Genomic DNA, 24,717 nt, shown 5'->3' with positions numbered 1-24,717 from the left:
TATAGTCATTTTTGGGCTACTATATTATTTAATATTGCTAGGTAGAATTCAATTTATTTCCATATTTATTTTTAAGGCTCCCATCTTATGGCATATTGGTTTCTCTTGAGATTGTGTATATTTCATATTAGATTCATGACTTGAATTATTTCCATAATTTCTTTCTTTCTCTATACATGTTTATATATTATACATACTTTCTTGGGTTTAATTATTTCCATACTAGGGTATATCATTAGGGTTGGATTGATTGCCAATACTTGGGTTTTATCATTGAAATTTTGACTATTATGACATATAATATTTACATGTTATGATTTATAGTATTAGTATTACATTATTTTCTTTATTGGGTATTTGAAATTTCAGTTAAATACAGAAAAATCATAAAAAAAAATAAAAAATTAGGAGAAAATTCTAAAAATATTTTTGACTTGACATTCACTTTTTTCTTTAATTGTCTTTTTGTTATTTCAAAATTCAGCAAAATGTGTAAAAGTATAAAAAAAAAAAATTCAGAAAAAAAGAAAAATCAAGAAAAATATTTTGAGACTTGTAAATCATTTTATTGACACCATTTGAGTTCCAAAAATTGCCCACACTAGTATTTTCATACTTAGAAAAATCCTATAAGATTTCCAAAATTTTGGATTGTATTTTATAAAGTATTTTCTTGATTTTCTTCCCTATGATTAAAAAAAAAAAAAAGATATGAGTTTTCGGGCTTCATGTATCAAGTTTTGAGGGAATATATATTATGTATATTTTTGTGTGATTTATTTCTTTAAATGTGTATTTCAAAAATTCACTATAATACAGTAATTTTAAAGATTTATTAAATTTAATTGGTGGGATAATTTTCTAATTAATTAGGTACCGTTCGTAAAAAATGAGCATGTAGGGGGTACTAATACCTTCCCCTCGCGTAACCGAACTCTTGAACTTGGTTTTAATAATGCAAATCTATTTTACGCTTAATTAGGTAGTAATCAAGTGCTCTAACTATACTAAAAGGTTAGTGGCAACTCCTGTAAGAACTCGAACTGTGATATAGGGAATCAATTAATTAAGAGAGGGGTAAATTGGTAATTAAGCAAGCTTTGTCAACGAAGTCAGAGTTCGTCAACGAAGTCTTTGTAGTTCTCGGTGTCGAAGTACAGAGTCTCGTCGATGAGGAGTGGCCGGGTCAAAGGGTTATAAATAGATATTTTCATTACTTCTCGGCTAAGAAAACTTAAATTCTCTCTCTATCTCTCTAAAAACTCAACGTTCTCTCTATCTCTCTAGATTTCTTCATCGTATGTAGTGGGAATCGTAGATCCAACATTACCATGAGGATCATGGAAGGATTCTCTACAAGTTCTATGGATTGGATTTTCATTCCGGGCATTCTTAGGTTTTGGCTCAAAATAGAGATAAGGCTCGGTTTTCAGTTCTGATTTGGTAGTCTTGTAGGTAACAAGGTTGTGAACAAGTTTTGTACTGTGGGTTGTAGGTTTTGGATCTTGGTTCACGGTTTAGGGGCCTTGGAGTTCAGGATTTGTCATTCGGGAAAAGGTAAGGGGATTCAGTTTATGTCGGTTATTTTTGAAATCGGATTCAGTAGAACTGTGGTTCAGGGTCCTCTGTGTGTGTTGGTTACTCATTTGGGGAAATCTAATAGGTAAAACTGTGGGTTTTTCATGTAACAACTTTTAGGGAAAAGGGGTACTGGGCTGAAATCCCTGGTTTTGTTGGAAAACCTTTGGTATATTTTGTTATGTGTTGTGTTAGGGTTGGTCGTGCCTTGACTTTATTAAACTGTATACATTTAGAAAATCATGATTTATAAATTACCAAATGGGTGTGGGTTGTTTGGTTATATTAACATGCATGGTTGTGTTTTGATGAAATGCAATAGGAACTGGGTTCCAAGTTGTTCCAGGTACTGAAAAAGTGTCTGACTCTATATTTGAGGGCATGTGTTTATCGCCTGCCATGTTTGAAAAAATTTTTCAGCTCTAGATCCGATGGCGTGAGCCTTACTGGGTGATCACCGAAGGCTTTGGATCCACTAGTTTGTACCAGTACGATGCCATGGAAGCCTGGGGCTCACCATGTGCAGAGGACGCCATGTATAGCGAGCCGGTTGCGGGCCGATGCCAGGTGTTGCAAGTCGGCTTCAAGCCAAAGGGTGTGACGACACTGGGTTACTTGATCATGTGTGTGTGCATCTATGCACTGTTTTGAAACTATTTTGTAAAAGTACTAGAACTACATTTGTAACAACCTCAAAATTCTCCCCATTACATATATATATATATAAAACCATACCTACGCAACAGATATACAAGTCTTGCAACCATATATACCAAACAATATTATAATTCAGTACATTCAAACCGTAGTCATATACAATAATTCCCTCCAGTATCATCTACCCAAAAATACAAAAACTCTACCACAAACTTACCCTATGGCCAGGGTAAACAAGTCAACTCTCTATCCGCGAGCCTAATCTGCTCGCCTAACTAGCTCACCTAAAAAGTGGTAAAGTAATGGGGTGAGATGACGCTTAGTAAGTGGAAATATGCTATTACTAGTGTGTCACGGTCGAGTCATAAAACTATAATGATAGTATTTAAAACTACATGATCCAACAAATATGTAAAGCACATGTATAGTATTTTAAAACATTTGTATCATTTGAACTTTCTATCATTCATACTGCAATATCATACTATATATGAGAAAGGCTGTAAAATTGTATACATATAGATATACATAAATGAGCTCTTTCCTTGGGACTTTGTATGTCATGATTTGACCCCTCATGACAGGATTATGCGGCCCATAGGCGGGACTTAACTCTGGTCGGCCCTCCAGGTAAGTCATCATTGTAACGCCCCGAACCCTTAACTTTAGGTCCAGTGCATTAAATCTGATAAAATCTCTGATAATCCACAAATCAACATATACACAGCGGAAAACATGAACAACATCTCCATACAACTTAGTCCCATAATACCATAATTCCGTAATACCAGAGTTTACTAACCCTATCTAAATTTCACAATGTCCATCCAATGCCTGCATTTTCATATATACATACATCTCCAAAACATTCCAATATATTCACAACTAATTCTCTCACAACATCTTTAAAACATAACGACATAAAACATAAAACATAGATATTTACATCTCTAAAAATAGTATAAATATATACCATGTTTCTTATATAGTCCTCAAAAATGCTAAAAATACCCTCGAGCTCCTAAGCCCAATCTCGAGGATGTCTTGAAAAAAAAGAAACATTCATATTCGAGTGAGACACATCTCAGTAAGGGAGGAAGTATACATATTAAAACAGCGTGTGGCTAACATGAGGTAAATAGATATCATTTTAATTACATTTGCAAATCATTAACATAACTCTGAAATCATTTTTTGAACCTAAACAATCACATGCAAAGTTTTAACCCACGAGATTACTTGAGGATAGGGGTGATCACCCGCCCATACAAGTAGCACCCCTCTACTCTGATACATACGTAACCTTAAGGTCATAACTAAAGCATACCATAGCATTACCTTACTCAGTAAGCCCTCAAGTGTTAGATTAAACTTGTACTCACACATTCAACAATAATTTACTGGCAAAGGCCCTAAGGATAGGGAAATTTACCCGCCCATACAAATATGTTCCTTCTGCCCTAGTACGTTACCATTGCTACTGCCACATCTGAGGATACTAGTGCACTCACCTTTCTCAGCAAGCCCTCAAGCGAAGGGTTCACCTTGCCTAATCGTAACATGTTTTACGTACATACAAACTTCTAATATCATAATACATCATTCTTTTCTGTCATTATACATTGATACACATTCATTCATGTTCATAACTTAACTTTGCATTTCGTTTCACTTCAAGTGACTCTTTCCCATTCGTATTGTTCACGTTTCAAATTTCATTTCATTGCATTGTCATTTCATTACATTACATTTTCATTTCATTCTCTCATACTACAGCTGGTCTTTAGCCATCATTAGTTAGTTTCCACATAGATATGCTCTTGAATCTGCTACAGTTAGTTTACACATAGAAATGCGCTAGAATCTGCTATCATAGTTGTCTTTTAGTTGTCTTACATTTACATGGTTGCATTTAACATACACAAGCAACATTGTCCATATTATATTTTATTCATAAGCTTTACTTACTTAACTTGCATCTCATATATCTAACATATATTTGTACAGAATCTCATGCCACTCAATTTTAGCAGTAGAATTCATTCACATTTCTTACAAAATAAGCCAATTCATGATTAACATTGATATACTGAAAATACATTTCATTACTTACTTAATTCCTTCTAAAATTCCTTTCCACTTCCATTCGTTTACTTTCACACATACATAACTATATAAACATTCCTAGGCTCAGAAAACATAATTTCATGGCTGACATTTTAAACCCACATATAACATATATACATAAATAACACATAATCAATTTTTAATTCATGAAAAACCTAAGTTAATATATAAATTTCCCCCTTACCTGACTTCAAACTATGCTGGAAAGATCCCTGAACCGATACCTGCAGCGTTCACTTGGACCTTAAATTCAAAAATTCTAACTTAATTAAAATAAATTTCAATTAACTCAAATCTTAAGAAAAATACTTATTTTCTATTTCCTAAACTCCAAATAACAACATTCCTTAAGAAAATCTCAAAATAATTCACTTACCTTGATTTTGGGACATTTCCTAAACCCCTCAAACCAACGATCTGCTCCTACAGCCTTGCAGAGAATGATCCTACGAACCTCATAGCGGCTCCAGATCGTCAAACCGGGTTAGAACCAGCTCGAAATAGAGGAAGAAAGGGTGGGGGAGCTATCCGAGAGAGAGAGAGAGAAAGAGAATGGAAAGAGGGTTCTCGAGTTTTCTCGCTGAAAATGAAAGAATTTCAATTTATAGGTAGGGCTTCGTCGACGAGGCGCTGTAGAGACTTCGCCGACGAGAAAAGACCTTCATCGACGAAATTCAGAGTTCCAAATATGCTCTCTCAGGATTCCTTCATTGATGAGAAACAGACTTCGTCAACAAGCTTTAAAGGACACTCGTCGATGAATACAGGACATTCGTCGATGAGGCCTGCTTTTCCCTCTAATTTCTTTCCCTTCTTCCCCTTATTTTCCTTTAATCCATTATTCATTATATTTTCTAATTATTTTAATTTTGGGTCATTACATTCTCCCCTCCTTAAGAAATTTCGTCCTCGAAATTTTACTATCTAATCAACCTTTTACATAACTTAAACTCATTTACTAAATATCATCAAAAGAACTTAACATCCATATAATCACATAAGTCATTTAATCATAATTCATTAAATTAAATTATCTCATACCTGCTTCTCTGATGGCATCCTCCTCAATTCGGAGTGTGTACAGTCGAGGCGGACCACCTCTCTAAGTGGTATCAGCTACTTTCCCTTATCTTGATTCGGAGCAGCCACCATAGGCAAGGGTTCTCGGCAATCTTTCCTGTGGTGCCCTGGCTTACCGCACCTGTAGCAATTCGGAGTGTCATACCAGCTTTCGGCCCTATGCCTCTTATCACATTTTGGGCATATAGAGCCCATTTCTTCTTTCCCTTTCTTTGCAGATCCCTGACTGACCTCAGATTGAAAGCTAGATGGTGCAGGTCTCTTTTTCTGCTCTGAAGGCTTAGTGCTACCTTGGATACTCTTCTCTAACATCGAGGCATTGTCAACTATTTCTGAAAAACTCTAGACCTGAAACACGACCAAAAGCTCGTAGATTCCATGCCTCAGGCCTTTGTCAAATTTCCTGGCCTTCCTTGCTTCATTTGGGACCAGAAATGGAGCAAACCATGACAATTCTACAAATTTAGCCACATACTCCGCAACTGTCATGTCTCCCTGGGTCAGATTTGTGAACTCTTCTATCTTCTCCTCTATGACAGATGAAGGAAAATACCTGTCAAATAAAATCTTCTTGAACCTCTCCCAGGTAAAAGCTATCTTTACGACCCTCTAATCCTCCAGTTACTTCACAAAAATCCACCAATGCTTTACTTCTCCTATCATTTTGAAAGCAGTATAACAGACCTTCTGTTCGTCCGTGGAGTCGAGTACAACTATAATCTCCTCTATCTCCTGTACCCAGTTCTTTGCTGCCACTGGATCAAGTCCTCCTATAAAGGCTAAAGGGTTCATCCTCATAAACTCTTTTATGCTGCAACCCTGTCCTGCAGGTGGACAGTTATGTTCCTTTGGATCCTTCTTCATTTCTTCATTTCCTCCTCACTAGAGGTCACTGAATCCTCCCTTCCTTCAATCTCTATATTCTCATCTTTAGAATCCATCCTGAAAATAGGACAAAAAAGAGATAAGATTTTCATATTAAAATGCCAAATAACATAGTCTTTAAATAAAATCCAAAGTCTCCATATAAGGACTAGTCTCACAAAAACATCTAAGGTTCACCGTGGCTTTTCTGAGGCCATCGACTGCTTCAAAAAAATCACAGGAAATCGTTGACAAATTTTGCCTCTAAATCACAAAACAATATCCTATTCTTCCCTACACCAAACTTACTTCTCAATATCTAACCTATTTATCTAGTATCCTTATCCTAACTATTTCCTATACTCTGGTATAAATCATTTTCTAAATCCCCAAAATCCCAAAATCATTGCTCTGATACCATAGTGTAATGCCCCGAACCCTTAAACTCAGGTCTGATGCATTAAACCTGATAAAATCTCTGATAATCCATAAATCAACATATATGCAACGAAAAACATGAACAAAATTTCCATACAACATAATCCCATAATACCATAATTCTGTAATACCAGAGTTTACTAACCCTATCTAAATTTCACAATATCCATCCAACAACTGCATTTTCATATACACATACATCTCCAAAACATTCCACTATATTCACAACCAATTCTCTCACAACATCTTTAAAACATAACGACATAAAATATAAAACATAGATATTTACATCTCCAAAATAGTATCAATATATACCCTGTTTCTTATATAGTCTTCAAAAATGCTAAAAATACCCTTGCGCTCCTAAGCCTGTTCTCGGTGATGTCCTGAAAAAAAAAAAACATTCATATTCGGGTGAGACATATCTCAGTAAGGGAAGAAGTATACATATTAAAATAGCGTGTAGCTAACATGAGGTAAATAAATATCATTTTAATTATATTTGCAAATTATTAACATAACTATGAAATCATTTTCTAAACCTAAACAATCACATGCAAAGTTTTAACCCACGAGATTACTTAAGGATAGGGGTGATTACCCGCCCATACAAGTAGTACCCCTCTACTCTGATACATAGGTAACCCTAAGGTCATAACTAAAGCATACCAGAGCACTTACCGTACTCAGTAAGCCCTCAAGTGTTAGATTAAGCTCGTACTCACGCATTCAACAATAGTTTACTGGCAAGGCCCTAGGGATAGGAAAATTTACCCATTCATATAAATAGGTTCCCTTTGCTCTAGTACGTCATGCAGCTACTGCCATATCTGAGGCTACTAGTGCACTCCCCTTTCTTAGCAAACCCTCGGGCGAAGGGTTTGCCTTGCCCAATCCTAACATGTTTTACGTAAAAACATACTTCTAATATTGTAATACATCATTCTTTTCTGTCATTATACATTTATACACATTCATTCCTATTCATAACTTGACTTTACATTTCGTTTCACTTTAAGTGACTCTTTCCCATTCATATTGTTCACGTATCACATTTCATTTCATTGCATTGTCATCCCATTGTCATTTCGTTGCATAACATTTTCATTTCATTCCTTTGTACTACAGCTTGTCTTTAGCCATCATCAGTTAGTTTCCACATAGACATGCGCTAGAATCTGTTACAGTTAGTTTCCACATAGAAATGCACTAGAATCTGCTAACATGACTGTCTTACATTTACGTGGTTGCATTTAACATACACAAGCAACATTGTCCATATCATATTTTATTCATAAGCTTTACTTACTTAACCTGCATCTCATACATCTAATATATATTTGCATAGAATCTCATGCCACACAATTTTAGTAGTAGAATTCATACACATTTCTTACAAAAAAAGCTAACCCATGATTAACATTGATATACTGAAAATACATTTCATTACTTACTTAATTCCATAAAAAATTTCTTTCCACTTCCATTTGTTTACTTTAACATATACATAACTATATAAACATTCTTAGGCTCAGAAAACATAATTTCATGGCTGACATTTTAAACCCATATATAACATATATACATAAATAACACATAATCCACTTTTAATTCCTGAAAAACCTGAGCTAATATATAAATTTTTCCCTTACCTGACTTCAAACTATGCTAGTAGGATCCCCGAACTGATACCTACAACATTCACTTGGACCCTAAATCCAAAAATCCTAACTTAATTAAAATAAATTTCAATTAACTCAAATCTTAAGAAAAATACTTATTTACTATTTCCTAAGCTCCAAATAACATCATTCCTTAAGAAAATCACAAAATAATTCACTTACCCTGATTTTGGGACGTTTCCCAAACCCCTCAAACCAACGACAAGCTCCTACAACCTTGCAGAGAGTAATCCTACGAACCTCGTAGTGGCTCTGGATCATAAAACCAGGTCAGAACCAGCTCGAAATCAAGGAAAGAAGGGTGGGGGAGCCGTCCTAGAGAGAGAGAGAAAGAGGAAAGAGGGTTCTCGAGTTTTCTCGCTGAAAATGAAAGAATTTCAATTTATAGGTAGGGCTTCGTCAACGAGACACGTCGATTCGTCGAAGAGGCACTGTAGAGACTTCATCGATGAAATTCAGAGTTCCAAATATGCTCTCTCGGGATTCCTTCATCAACGAGAAACAGACTTCGTCGACAAGCTTTAGGACATTCGTCGATGAGGCCTGCTTTTCCTTCTAATTTTTTTCCTTTCTTCCCTTTATTTTCCTTTAATCCATTTTATTCATTATATTTTCTAATTATTTTAATTCTGAGTGATTGCAATCATACTCTATACTACCTCACCTCGACCAAACTGCATCCATTCCTAAGCTTGGGACTAGCTGCTACCTCGTCAAACTTGCCCCCTCAACCCAGTGAACTATGGAGCTGGTATCCACACACTATCTAAGATATGTGGTTGCACTCTATTATGTATATAGCAACGATACCATGCTCTGTAAACTGTATTTTTCTGTAATCTTTCCGCACGAATCTGATACTATATAGATATGTACTCTTCTTACTGTTTTCATTATGTTTCCAAAATAACCATAACACAAATAATCTGAACTGTAAATACTGTAATATCTGAAGCATCTTGATGCTATGACTATATAATATGTCTGTACTTTCTATTTGTGTAATCTATCTGTATACTTTGAGTGTTATGGCATTTAGGAAAAACATAACATTCTGTAAATACTATGTATACTGATCTGAATAAATATATGTGTACATATATATATATATATATATACATATATATATATATATCTATGAAACTATTTGAATAAAAATTGTATATGTACTTATATCTTTCTGTATAATATCATATACTAGAAAAACTGTATAAAATTCTACTTTAAATAATATCTACTCAGGCCACACATAGTTTAGAATCTTATATTCTGTAAAAGCTACATAATAACTAGTATATATGCACACATGTAAAATTCCTGTTAATATAATAAAATCTACTAGCATAACATATTTCCTTTACCTAGTTTCTTAAAAGCCCTCATTGAACTCTGGCCTTACACTCGTAGGGTTCTCCACTCAATACCCTGAAAGCGATATCCCCCAAAGCAAAACATCATGTTTAGAGAGAGAGAGAGAGAGAGAGGGAGAGAGAGAGAGAGAGAGAGAGAGAGAGAGAGAGAGAGAGGAAGATTTATGCCATTTTTTTTTACAAATTAACCTAGATTTCTACTATTTATAGGCCTGAATTCGTCGACGAGACACGTCATCTCGTTGACAAGTTCTTAAGTATTTTTTCGACAAACCTTACTTCCTCGTCGACGAATTTCAAACTGCCCAAAACCCCTCTTGGTGTCTTCTCGCCAACGAGACATGGTTTCGTTGATGAGGTCTCCTTATGCACTTGTCGACGAACTCCCTGTGTTCGTTGATGAGGCCCTGTGTAAATCTTCTAAGTTAATACATCTAAAGTGCAATGTCGTCGATGAGCACTCTACTGCCTCCTTCTGTTTCTTTTTTTATTTCCCTCCCTCTCCATTATTTAAATACCATTATTCTTCAGGTCATTACAGCATTTGACTATACATGTTTTACTGTCATGATAACACTCAAATGCTACACACCGATATAACTTGTATCTGCCTTATGGAGAGGTGTCTCACCCCTACTGTACTTACATATTTTCAGGCCCGTCGAGCAATTGAAACTAGCGTCTTGGTGTGGGAGTGTAGTGGTCGGTGTACGGCGAGAGGTACTTGGGTAAGTATTAGGACTATACTGGGTGGTCTTTTGGTGGTTTTGGCTGACACCCGAGGTTGTGTTGTATTTTGTGGAGTTTGACTCTTTTGTGTAGACTCTGGTATGTTATTGTGTATGTATAGGAAGACTTATCTTTCGTTGTGTATATGGTTGTATATGAATGTGTATAGGGTCCTGGGAACCCCACGGGGTCAGACCCTCATTCATTGTACTGTGTCTTTGGTGATTTGTATGATACAGGGACAAGTTAGATTGCTATTTCACCCTTGGGTCCCATTTCTAGGTACGGGGTGTGACAGCTTGGTATCAGAGCTAACCAGGTTATTAGGTCTTATAGACTTGGTTAGGCATAGCTATGTGTATATACTAGAGCATAGGAGGTTGGATGTGGGTAGAGTTAGTTGGGGGATGTTTTGTTGCTAAACTGGGACTCGTCGGCGGTGTTCTGTGTTTTTTCTGGATTGACGATTTCTATAAAATCATGGCAAATGATTGATGATTTTCGTGTTAGTGTGATAAGACAGACCTGAACCTGACAGGTTATAGTTAACATGATTAGGGTTAGATAACTTTTTAAACTGTACATGTTGTAGGAGTCTTGATAGAACTCTGTTGTGTTTTCATAATGGAGCCCAAGGATAATAACTAGGAGAGTAGCTCTAAGGAGACAGCGAGTGATGAGTCTCCTTCTGTGCCTCGAGGACTGACGAGGCAGGTCCTGCTGGAGATTAGGCAGAATGTCAGGAGACACGAACGCTCTCCTACATCTATAGGATGCACCATTGAGAGGTTCACACACATGCATCCTCTGACATTCTTAGGGGCACATGACCCGAAGATAGTAGAGGACTGGGTCGAGAAGATTATGAGGACCTTGGAGGTCCTACACTTCACAAACAGGTAGAGAGTTCTTTATGCTACCTTCCAGTTATATGGGGAGGCAGGGTGATGGTGGACTGCTGTGAGTCTGCTGGAGAAGTAGAGGGCCGGTCCTATGGAGATGTCTTGGAGCCGTTTCAAGGAAGTGTTCTTTGACAGTTACTTCCCGGTTTTTGCATATGACGCTAAGGTGGATGAGTTTTTTATGCTGACTCAAGGGAGTATGACGGTGCAGGGGTATGTTGCTCGGTATATAGAGCTATATCGGTTTGTGTCGTGTTTGATCTCGAACGAGTACGAGAAGACTCGGAGGTTTGAAAAGGTCTTGGGGAAGGACATCTGAAGATTAGTGGGTATGCTTCAGATTTGTGAGTTCTCCGTTTTGGTGGATAAAACCACTGTGATTGAGACTGGTATCCGAGAGGACGAGGTGAATCAGGAACCGAAGAAAAGGCCAGTACCTTTTGGTTTTCATTCTAGATCTTGTCAGGGATCGTGGAAGAAGAGGAACAAAGACTCGGGTTACTGACAGAATACCGAGCATTAGGGTTCTCAGATGAGCCAAGTGGGTGATCGTTGTACCAGGTGTCGCAGATGGCACAGCGATGAGTGCGAGCCGTTTTGGGGTAACTGCTACAACTGTGGTCAATCAAGTCACATGGCTCAGGATTGTCATGCACTGAAGAGGGGTACGCCTTCTTCGAGTCTGAATCAGGGAAATAATCAGATATCCCGGGGAAACCACCAGAGGAACACAACTCTAGTGAGAGTGTACTTGCCCATGCGAGGAATGTGGTGACAAGTACTATAATGTTGCTTTTAAATAGAGTTGTGGTTTCATTTGATTTAGGTGTGACCCACTCCTTTATATCTATTAATTTTGTGAAACTGTGTCGGATGGAGACCCAAGTCATGGAAGAGGAATTTTTTGTAGCCACACCATCTGGGGGTATATCATTCTATAGGAGGATGTTGGAGAACTGCCCAGTGGTAATTCAGGGGAAGCTGCTACCAGCAAACCTTGTAGTATACAACATGTCAGGGTTTGATGTTATATTGGGAATGGATTGGTTATTCTCCAGATATGCTGTGATCGACTATCGTAGGAAGGTGGCAGTGTTCAGACCTCCTGGGGAGCCGAAGTATGAGTTTGTGGGATCGTGTGTGCATTTGACACGATAGATTCTATCAGCACTGCAGGCAAGGAGATTACTTATGGACAGATGTCAGGGGTACTTGGCTTATGTGAGGGAACCACCGCGGGATGAGTTGAGGCTTATGGATATTTGGGTAGTTAGCGAGTTTCTGGATGTGTTTCCAGTTGATTTACCTGGTTTACCTCCGGATCATGAGATGGAGTTCATAATAGAGTTGCTGTCTAGTAAGACACCGATCTCTAAAGCTCCATTCCGGATGACTCCAGCAGAACTTCGGAAGCTGAAAGAACAGTTATAGGAATTACTAAACTGAGGTTTTATTCGACCTAGTGTTTCCCCCTGGGGAGCTTTAGTACTGTTTGTGAAGAAGAAGGATGGATCGATGCGTATATGCATTGATTACCATGAGATTAACAAGACAACTGTGGAGAATCACTACCCGTTGCCTCGTATTGATAACTCTTTGACCAACTGCAAGGCACGCAGGTCTTTTTGAAGATTGACCTATGGTCAGGATATCATCAGGTGAGAGTCAGATCTGAGGATGTAGTGAAGACTGCTTCCATACCAGATACGGCCACTACGAGTTTCTAGTCATGCCTTTTGGGTTGACGAATGCTCCGACAGTATTCATAGATCTTATGAATAGGGTTTTCCATGAGTACCTGGACTGGTTTGTGGTGGTGTTTATTAATGATATTCTGGTATACTCGAGAGTACAGAAGAGCATAAGAACCATCTGAGGTTAGTATTATAGATTCTGCGAGAGAAGAAGTTGTATGCTAAACTGAAGAAGTGTGAATTCTAGTTGAATCGGGTGGCATTCTTAGGCCATATAGTGTCTAGTGATAGTGTATTAGTTTATCCTAACAAGATCGAAGCTATGGTCAACTGGGTGAGTCCGAAGAGTATGCAGGAGGTTCGGAGTTTTCTAGGACTAGCAGGTTATTATCGTCGATTCGCGGAAGGGTTTTCTAAGTTGTCTAGGCCTCTGACTCGATTGATCAGGAAGGGGGTAAAGTTTGAATGGACCAGTGATTGCGAGCAATGTTTTCAGGAGTTGAGTCATCGACTGGTTACTGCTCTAGTGTTAACCATTCCTTCTGGGGATGGCAATTTTGTGATTTATAGCGATGCGTCTCTAAAAGGTTTGGTTTGCGTGCTTATGTAGCAAGGTAAGGTAATAGCTTATACTTCTCTGCAACTCAAGAATTATGAGAAGAATTACCCTACGCATGATCTAGAGTTAGCTGCTGTTGTATATGCACTGACGATCTAGCAACACTATTTGTATGGTGTGTAATGCAAAATTTTCACTAATTACAAAAGCCTCAGGTACTTTTTCATGCAAAAGGAGTTGAATTAGAGGCAGATACAGTGGCTTGAGTTGATTAAGGACTACAATTTCACCATTAGTTATCACCCAAGAAAAGCAAATGCGGTAGCCAATGCGTTGAGTCAGAATTCGGATCATGTGGTAGTATCTATAGTTGTAGCTTAGCATCATATAAGATAGGATCTAGAGAGCTCAGGTATAGAGTTAGTGCGTGGTGAACATCAGGCTTTCCTTGCTAGTTTGGTGGTCCAGACAACTTTATTTGAATGTATTAAAGCCGCGCAGGCTAGTTATGTGGAGTTGATCAAGGTTATGGAAAAGGTACAATAAGGATTGGCTCCAGAGTTCAACATCTCTAAGTGGGGTGTGTTGAGGTTTGGGACCAGACTATGTGTTCCGAATGATGATGAGATCAAAAGGACGATTCTGCAGGAAGCACATCGCTCTTTGTATACAATACATCCAGGTAGTACAACGATGTATCGGGACTTGTGCGAGAACTTCTGGTAGAGTGGTATGAAGAGGTAGATTGCTCAGTTTGTGGAGCAGTGTCTGACGTGTCAGCAAGTGGAAACTGAACATCAGAAGTCGGAAGGGCCGTTATAGCCCTTAACTATTTCGGTGTGAAAATAAGAGCATATTTCCATGGACTTTGTGACCGGATTGCCGCCAGAACGGGCAGAATGCTATTTGGGTGATTGTGGACAGGTTGACAAAATATACTCATTTTTTTACCGATGAAGGTTAGCTACCCTTTGAGTAGGCTAGCAAACATGTATGTGCATGAGATAGTTAGAATGCACGGGGTACTGATGTCCATTGTATCAGATCAAGACCCGAGGTTTGTTTCTTGATTCTGGACGTGCTTGCAAGAAGCATTGGGGACGAAGCTTACTTTCAGTACAACATTCCACCCCCAGACTGATAGACAGTCAGAGAGGACGATGCAAATCTTGGAGGATATGTTGCAGGTTTGTGTGTTAGATTTTGGCGGCAGCTGGATACTGTTTATGCCACTAGTAGAGTTCGCTTATAACAACAGCTTCCAGGCTAGTATCAGGATGGCACCATTTGAGGCTCTATATGGTCAGAGGTGTTGATCTCCTCTATATTGGAGTGAGGTTGGTGAACGTCGGGTGTTAGGACCTTAACTTGTGTAGAAGGCATCTGATAACATAGGTTGGATTTAAGAAAGGATTAAATCAGCTCAGAGTCGGTAGAAGAGCTACGCAGATGTTCGCCATCGTGAGTTGGAGTTTGAGGTGGGAATAAGGTATTTTTGAGGATCGCTCAAATGAAAGGGGTGATGGGATTTAGGAACAAGGGTAAGCTAAGCCCGAGGTACATCGGACCATTCGAGGTTCTTGAGGGAGTGGGTCCGGTAGTCTACAGGATTGTACTACTCCCAGCACTCTCGAGGGTCCACGATGTGTTTCACGTATCCATGTTGAGGAGGTACATGTTGGATCCTTCGTATGTTATTAGCTACAAGAATATAGAGATTAGGGATATCTTAGCATATGAGGGGATACCTGTTTAGATTCTGGACCATAAAGTTCAGAAGTTACGTACCAAGGACATATCTTTGGTGAAGGTATTGTGGCGGAATCACGAGTTTGAGGAAGCTTCTTGGGAATTTGAAGCTGAAATACGCCGGAAGTATCCACAATTGTTCTGAGTTATGTACATTACCCTACTTTGTATTATAATAGGTGGTTGGTCTTTAGGAGTGTGTGTATTTGTGAACTCCTAAGACGATTTATGTTTGTAATCATGGTATTCCTCCACCATAAGTGAGGGTATGTATATGTGGTGATGGGACTACGTTATAGTAGTCATCGGCTTCCTTCCTAAAGTCGAGTGTATAATTGATTTCATGAATGAGTTTATGAATAAGAGATAGCAAATTTTGAGGACAAAATTTTCGTAAGGAGGGGACGTTGTAATTTAGAACCCGAACCATGATATACAGAATTGATTAATTAAGAGAGGGGTAAATTGGTAATTAAGCAAGCTTTGTCGATGAAGCCAAAGTTCGTCGACGAATTCTTTGTAGTTCTCGGCGACGAAGTGCAGAGTCTCATCGACGAGGAGTGACCGTGTCAAAGGGTTATAAATATATATTTTCATTAGTTCTCAACTAAAAAAACTTAAATTCTCTCTCGATCTCTCTAGAAACTCAACCTACTCTCTATTTCTCTAGATTTATTCATTGTATATAGTAGGAATCATAGATCCGATGTTACCACGAGGATCAAGGAAGGATTCTCTACAAGTTCTACGAATTAGATTTTTGTTTCGACCATTCTCAGGTTTTGGCCCTAAATAGAGGTAAGGCTTGGTTTTCAATTCTGATTTAAAAGTCTTGTAGGTAGCAGAGTTGTGAGCAAGTTTTGTACTATGGGTTGTAGGTTTTGGAACTCAGTTCACGGTTTAGGGGCCTTGGAGTTCTAGATATGTCGTTCGGGAAAAGGTAAGGGGATTCAGTTTATGTCGGTTACTTTTGAAATCAGACTTGGTATAACTGTAGCTCATGGTCCTGTGTGTGTTTTGGTTACTTATTTGGGGAAATCTAATGGGTAAAACTATGGGTTTTTTATGTAACAATTTTTAGGAAGAAAGGGGTACTAGGCTACAATCCTTGGTTTTGTTGGAAAACCATTGGTATATTGTGTTATGTATAGCGTTAGGGATGGCCTTGCCTTGACTTTATTAAACTGTATACGCTTGGAAAATCATGATTTATAGATTACTAAATGGGTGTGGTTTGTTTGGTTATATGAGCATACATGGTTTTGTTTTGATGAAATCCAATAGGAATTGGGTTCCAAGTTGTTCCAGATACTAAAAGAGTGTCTGGCTCTATATCTGAGGGCATGTGTTTATCACCTGCCATGTTTGAAAAAAGTGTCCGGCTCTATATCCGATGGCATGAGCCTTACCGAGTGATCATCGAAGGGTGTGGATCAACTAGTTTGTACCAGTACGATGCCATGGAAGCCTGGGGTTCAGTATATGCCGGAGACGTCGTGTATCGTGGGCCGGCTATGGGCCGACGCCAGGTATTACGAGCCGGCTTCAGGTCGAAGGGTGTGACGACACCGGGTTACTTAATCATCTGTGTGTGCGTGTATGCACTGTTTTTAAACTGTTTTATGAAAGTACTGGAATTGCATTTAACTGTGTATGTTTTGATGTTATGATAATACTCAAATGCCACACATTGATATAACATGTATCTGCCTTATTGAGAGGTGTCTCACCCCTGCTGCACGTACATATTTTCAGCTTCGTCAAGTAATCGAAACTAGCGTCCTGGTGTGGGATCGTAGTAGTCGGTGTACTGCAAGAGGTATTTGGGTAAGTACTAGGACTGTACTAGGTGGTCTTTTGGTAGTTGGGGATGACACCCGGGGTTGTGTTGTATTTTGCGGAGTTTGACTCCTTTGTATAGACTCTAGTATGTTACTGTGTATGTATAGAAAGACTTATCTTTCGTTGTGTATATGGTTGTATATGAATGCGTATAGGGTTCCTAGGAACCCCACGGGGTCGGACCCTCATTCATTGTATTGTATCTTTTGTGATTTGTATGATACAGGGACAGGTTAGACTACTATTTCACCCCTGGTCCCATTTCCGGGTTCGAGGCGTGACAACTCCATTCCTATTTTTTTCCCAAAAAATAAAATTACAATTTTTATTTCACCACCTTGTGGATCCCACGCTATGGGATGTCGCGACAAGTATGAGATGAAAATTGTGTGGCGTATGATTTATACTGAAATGTATTTGAAATTGAGTTAAATGGTTTACATTGAAAATAATGAGACTATGAAATGTGTTTTGAAATATGAGATTTGAAATGTGAAAATGATGAAAAGTAATATGTACTGAAAAGTACCTTCTGAGAAATGATGATATATGAAATATGGAAATGTTTTATTAAGAAATGGTGAATAACGTGAAATGAGATATGTATATGTTATTATGAGATGTAATGAGTATTGAATTGAAGAAATATCATTGAAATGATGAAATGAGTTGTGAATGCAGAAAATGAAAATACTGCAATGTGAAATCTACAATAAAAATCTTGAGATGTGATTACTGAAATGAGAATACTAGAAATGTGAACATTGCAATGTTTGTGCTGTAATGAGAATGATGAAATGTGAATACTAGAAATGTGAAAATTTTCATTGTGAATACTGCAATTGTGAAATATTGAAATGTGGAAATGAAACTCTGATGGATGGATGTATTGTTGAAATGAGCATGGTACCGTTGCTAGTATTGATTAAGAGCAACCACACAGGCTTGTGGAGCGTGTGGCGTGATAGTTTGAATAAGCCAGTGTGAGGGTTGTTTTGCCCCCTGATTCTAGACAGGGTATATGGTACGTCATTCGTACTACAGACGAGTATATGGTATGTTTATTTTGATCTAACCGAGTAGGCCAAACACGGTTACATCTAGCTTTCGAGTTGCACAAACCTAACCATAGGGGGAAGCATAGTGTGGAGTATGGAGAGTGACCTCGACCATGGGTGAAGCATGGCATGAAAAATATCCTCAGGGCAGCTATAAGTTACAGACATGGATGTATTGGCTACTGAGGACACTTATGTACTAGATGTGAAAATGGAAATGGAAACGAAAAATGGAAATGAGAATGGAAAAGAGAATTAAAATGACAAATGAAATAGCGTGAGTTAATAACATAAATAATTGAAGCCAAGTAAAACACTCCGCTCGAGGGCTTACAAAGTAAGGTGAGTGCCTTGATAGGTATCAGTTGTAGCCGAACCCGAGTTAATTGGGTAATAGTATAAATGATATCATAGCAGAGGGGAGCTACATGTATAGGCATGTAATCTCCCCTATTCTCGATAACTTCGCTAACTTGGGGTGTTTGTGAATGGATTTAAAAGCCTATGAAAACTTGTATTTTATATTTATATGATTATGAATATGGAATTGATGGTTTTTCTCAAAAGATATTATCACTGAAACGAATATATGTTATGATATAATGAAACTCATAGTGCCACACACTATAGATAATTTATTCTGTCTTATTGAAATGTGTCTCACCAAATCATTTAAATATTTCAGGAAACTGAGATAGACCAGATGTTGGAGCTCCAAGATAGAGGGGAGCTAATACCCTGAGTAGACAGAGTGAGTGTTCTGAGCTACGGATGGAGGATTCCCCTAGAGTATTTTGTGTTTCTTCTTGGGATTGTGTTAGACATGTATATATGAATGAATGAGAACTCAGGTATGTGTATTCGTTGTGGTGTGTATATATATATATATTGAATTCTGCTCTTAGGTTTGGGTTTATGAAAGTAACTGCATACCCAATATTCCATTGTGGGTCAGGTTGTGTTGATATGGTATCAGGGCTTCTGACGTGGTCGATGTTTGAATATATAGAATTATTGAAAAAATTTGTTATGAAAAATCAGGGCATCATGTGCATACCCTTGCTTTTTGTTATATATATAGGGATGAAAAATTCTAAGAACTTCATAGAAACCTCTATAAATATCGATTGTGTTTCTTGTGTTCATATTGAGTTTTATAACCCACTTGAGCATATCACCAACAATGGTGCTACAAGTGTTTACAATGTTTGTATTCATATGCCTCTTTCTTTTTCCTCCCATTCACTTTAACCAACGTAAAGAAATGGTGCAAAAAAAGGCCTGACCCAGAACCTTGTGAGAACTCCATTATAAGCTACTACCCTAGCCTCATAAAAATGAAGCAAAAGTCTGACTTTTTCAAGTTTTCATTACAAATTGCTCTCAATAAAACCTTTGACTTAAAGTTTGAGAGCTTGCGAAGGGAATATGAATGAATACTCTCAGAGATGAAAAATTTTCATTATGTTCAAAAGAGAAATCAGTATAAGCAAAAAATTTTTCGGTATAAGCAAGCTAGAAGGTATGTCCTAAACATTTAGCAAAAGAGCATTTAGGAGTATATGAATTTCTTAAACACTTTTCTTTGGACATTTCTATTTGGTCATTACTGGAGGCTATCCTTCAAATATAATCATGATTTAGAGCAATGATACTGATGTAATTGGTGTATTTCCAAGAGGGGGGGTGAATTGAGTATTTAAAATTTTCTCCCAAGGTTAAGTTCACATTAGCAATCAGTATTTCACAACCTAGAGTTTCTCTTATCAAATACCAATGGTTTCTCACCGTCACTAATAGTCTAAAACCATCATTATACAATCAATATTTTCTAGACACAAATTTGTCACTAAAGGCCAAATATTTTCTCAACGCAAATTCATCACTAAAGCCCAAGTATTAGTGACGATTTTAATAACCATAACTAGTATGACTGTATTAGCGACAGTTAATAAACTGTCACCAATGTTATGCTTTTAGTGACGGTTATTAAAACCGTCACTAATAATATGCTATTAGTAATGGTTAATACTTGAACTTTCGTGACAAATTTGAGCCGAGAATACGTACCCTTTATAGTGATGGTCATAAGCTATTAGTGGCAGTTTTTTTGAGTCACTAATACTCCACTAGTAGTGATGGTTTGTCCAATTCGTCACTAATAAGTATTAGTTACCACAGATATGGTGATTAGTTTAGCACCATTACCAATACTGATTAAACCGTGACATATACTATTAGTGACGATTTTTTGATTATCAATGACAATTTTAAACCATCACTACTAATCTTATTTTGATTTTATATATTTGCGATATGATTGTTTGTATCTTCCAAAGATTTATATTTTGTAGAGAAAAGCGAAAATATGCAAAAAAGTCTATTCACACTCCTCTAGACTCGACTCTAGCGCCAATACAGTAACATAAACGGAAAAAATATTAGAAATGCAAAAGTTTGTATTGCACCATTCAACAAATAATTCATTAGGAATTGACATTCACTTTGTAAAACACAAGATTGAGATACTTATTCATCATCTATTCCATGTTATGGATTAATAAAAAAATTAATACATTGTCATTTTATTTTTAATGGAAATAAAATTTCTTTTGTATGCTATCGAATTCTTGGAAATAAATATTTTATGAATTAGTGTGAACTAGGGAATTGCTAGTTGTTGGTTTTGTTTTCCAAAATTTAACGTACCAAGAAAATACCATGTGCAACCCGCCCTATACTAGATTTAGAGACACATGGCTACAATCTTGAATTATCACTTCCCAGATAAAAGGTCTGACTAAATAAGGTTATGCACCCTTATAAAACCGACCGCCCTTTCTTTCTCCTAGAAATTGTATTGACGAACAACAAATTAATATGTACTTTCACAATTAACTAGAATGCACAGTACCATTCATATGCATCTATGTTAAAATTAATTAATATATGCACCCACTTTTATGTAACATTCTATTCTTAAACATGCATCTGAGTAATTTCCAAAAATTACGTGAGTAATTTAATAAAATATTTAACCTTTGAGTTGCATACCCTTGTTTTTTGTTCTATATATAACGATGAAAAATTATAAGAATTTCATAGAAACCTCTATAAATAACAATTGTGTTTCCTGCTTTCATATTGAGTTTTATAACCAACTTGAGCATATAGCCAACAATGGTGCTTCAAGTACTTACAATGTTTTTATTCATGTGCCTCTTTTTTTTTCCACCCATTTGCTACTGCACTTTAACCAACGTAAAGAAATGGTGCAAAAAGACACAAGACCCAGAAGCTTGTGAGCACTCCATTATAAGCTACTACCCTAGCCTCATAACAATGAAGCAAAAGTCTGACTTTTTCAAGTTGTCATTACAAATTGCTCTCAATAAAACCCATGAAGGTTATGGCATTGTAGCTTCACTCAAGTCCATGTGTCAAAATAATCGTGAAGAAGCTGCATGGGATGATTGTGAAGAACTCTTTAACGATGTCATCCTTCAACTTAATCAAATCATTTCTACCCCTAAATACATATCAGATGATGCAGAAACATTGATTAGTGCAGCCCTTACCAACCTTGACACATGTCGCTATGGGTTCATGGAGCTTGGAGTTACCAACAACATATATCCTTTATTGCCAATTAACAATGTTTCCAACTTGATCTTCAACACATTAGCTCTTAATAATCTTCCACGCAGAGGGTCTAGTAATTATGAAGATGAATTTCCTACTTGGGTGAAACCCAATGACCGAAAGCTGTTGCAAGACTCTTCATCTTTACTATCTTCTCAAGAAACTATTGTGGTGGCAAATGACAACTCGGGTGATTTCAATACAATAACAAAGGCAATAAACTACCTAGTGTCGTTGCAGAAGAATACAGCGAAAAGAAAAGTCATTCATATAAAACCAGGGATCTATCGTGGATCTTATATAAAGGCGAAGAATGTTATGTTAGTTGGGGCTGGTATAGGTAAGACAATATTTTATGGGGACAAAAACGTAGCAAGAGGAGGTAATATAACAACATACAAGACATGTACAATTTGTAAGTATCCCGTACTAATTTAATTACCCATTTAATACTATATCTCTCTAATGTTACTCCTTAAAAATAATTATTTCATTTGTCTATTCTCAAAGGTATGTGTTTTTTGTAATTTTTTCTTTATTTTTTTTTATTAAATCACATGGGTTTTTTTTTTTTTTTTTTTTTTTCTGGTGGTAATTTTTCCAAATTGACAAGAAAAAAAAGGGCGATTAAGTTAAACAAAGGGTTATGGACAAAGTAAACCGGCCATACAAGTTTTACAGCGCGGGAACCGTGCAAAACCCCAACCTACCTTTTCACGAGTCTCATACGCTAAACCCTTTGGCGTCCTGCAGTAAATAACTCCAAGAGTCTGATCCTATCCTGCAATTCCTCAACCCACTGTGCTCGCAGTCCCATTCATGGCGTCCTCGTGCGAATCTATCATCTAATTCTTAGATTTTTTTTTCTTGTTTTTTTTTGCTTTCAAACCTAATTTTTAGGTATTACTGGAGATGGATTTATCGCCAAGGGCATTACTTTCCGAAACACTGCTGGAGAAGGAGGTAAGCAAGCAGTGGCTCTACTAGCCAAGTCAGATCGCTCAGCATTCTACAGATGTAGCTTCGAAGGGCACCAAGATACCCTCTATGCCCATAGCCGTAGACAATTCTATAGAGAATGCAATATATATGGAACTGTGGACTTCATATTTGGAAATGCTGCAGCTGTCTTCCAAAATTGTGGCATACATGTAGCAAGGACTTCTAGGCAAACATGCACAATCACTGCTCATAAAAGATCGTTTCCTGGAGAGAATACTGGATTCTCCATACACGATTCTACTATCGGAGGAATGGGTAAGTGTAAAACGTACTTTGGAAGGCCGTGGGATAAATTCTCACGTGTTGTAATCCTCAAGTCCTTCATTGGTCCTGTGATAGATAAAGCTGGTTGGTTGCCATGGTCTGGAAACTTTGCACTTGACACCTTGTATTATGCAGAGTACGGTAACAGCGGACCAGGGGCATCGGTCCAATCAAGAGTAAAATGGCATGGCTATCATCCCAGGATTAGTGAAGCCGAAGCCAGAAGGTTCACCGTTAGAAAATTTATTTCTGGCAGTTCGTGGTTGCCATCCACTGGAGTACCTTTCACTATCGATCTTTAGATGTTTTAATGTTGAATTTGGCTCCTCAGTTGTTTCTTTAGTGTTTCTCCTTTGTTTTCCTAATATCTACTTAAGCTACTACTAGTGAGGCGTATGTCTCCTAATTTTCGGTGAAATATATTTTTAAGTTTTTCAATAAAGCTGAAAGATTTTCCCTTAGGTCCTTTGGTATATATGTATGTATTTTATTTTAAATTTTCACAATTTATGTTTTTATTTAGGCTCTCATCCCTAGAAACAATGGCTGTATATATATATATATATTTAATGTCTCCTTTTCTTTTTCTTTTTTTCTTTTTTGTCTTTATATCATGCATTCCATTGACTTGCTAGGCTATTTCCAAATGTTGGTCAAATACACTATTTGTTTTCAACATCTCCACTTTGCTACTCTCATATATATGAGAAACTAAAAATACAATCCAAAGTTTACCTTTAGCAATTTCAGTAATAAGCCTGTTCAATATTCAAAACTGAATTTCAACAAAAACCAAATATTCTTCTTAAGAGAAAAATTCAGTAATCTAAATCAAATAAATTAGATAATTATGCTTTAAAAAATTTAAACAATATAAATAGCTTTTACCTCAGCCAACCACAAACAGATTCAAGTATTAGTACTTGTCTGAATTTTCAAGCAACTTGCTGTGAGGATTGCCTTTACCACTTTGTTCAATAGGTGAAGTATCCCTCTCTCCATTGGTAGGTGAAGATCCCTCTCTAACGAGAACACCCTCTCGTTAGGCAACGATTCAAAATCCTAAACCATCAAAGTTGTAAAAACAACAATACAAGATATTCGTACAAGATACACACTCTTAGCAAAGCAAAAATTGTACAAGTTAAAGCACTATATACTTCAAATAATCAATATAGAATTGAAGCTCACAAAGACTTATAAGGTATTTTGATTATAGGATGGAGAATTGAGAAAATAAAATCAAAATTTCGTCTAGGGGTTTCAGCGAAAACTCACAGCAGATTGTCGGAGAGAATATCAAGAGTAGGGCAAGAATTTGAATTGTATGCATGAGTATTGGTTACCCTAATTTGCAAAAAACTAATCTTTATATAGAGTAGGAAAGATTGTTACCGTCTTCACTAAGTTTGGAAACCAAATCATTCGAATTTTGAAAGAAAATCAGCACTGTTAGACATTAAAATATGGACTTCGATCG

The 24,717-nt window shown here is 37.2% G+C and overlaps 2 protein-coding genes across 2 annotated transcripts; one reads left to right on the top strand and one right to left on the bottom strand.

Moving 5' to 3' along the window:
• Positions 1-5,784: 5,784 nt before the first annotated feature.
• Positions 5,785-6,306, bottom strand: LOC131156074 (uncharacterized). Its single transcript, XM_058109523.1, has 2 exons — positions 6,068-6,306; positions 5,785-5,995 (listed from the first exon to the last, which is right to left on the bottom strand). Exons 1-2 carry the CDS (start codon positions 6,304-6,306, stop codon positions 5,785-5,787), a joined length of 450 nt encoding a protein of 149 aa, XP_057965506.1.
• Positions 6,307-21,671: 15,365 nt separating this feature from the next.
• On the top strand, positions 21,672-23,539 carry LOC131156073 (pectinesterase 2-like). The gene is made up of 2 exons (XM_058109522.1): positions 21,672-22,386; positions 22,872-23,539. Exons 1-2 carry the CDS (start codon positions 21,672-21,674, stop codon positions 23,537-23,539), a joined length of 1,383 nt encoding a protein of 460 aa, XP_057965505.1.
• The last annotated feature ends 1,178 nt before the right edge of the window (positions 23,540-24,717 follow it).

Source organism: Malania oleifera, chromosome 5 (assembly GCF_029873635.1).
Source record: "Malania oleifera isolate guangnan ecotype guangnan chromosome 5, ASM2987363v1, whole genome shotgun sequence".
NCBI lineage: Eukaryota > Viridiplantae > Streptophyta > Magnoliopsida > Santalales > Ximeniaceae > Malania > Malania oleifera.
The sequence above is the reverse complement of the archived record's forward strand: the minus strand, read 5'-3'. Positions and strand labels throughout refer to the sequence as shown.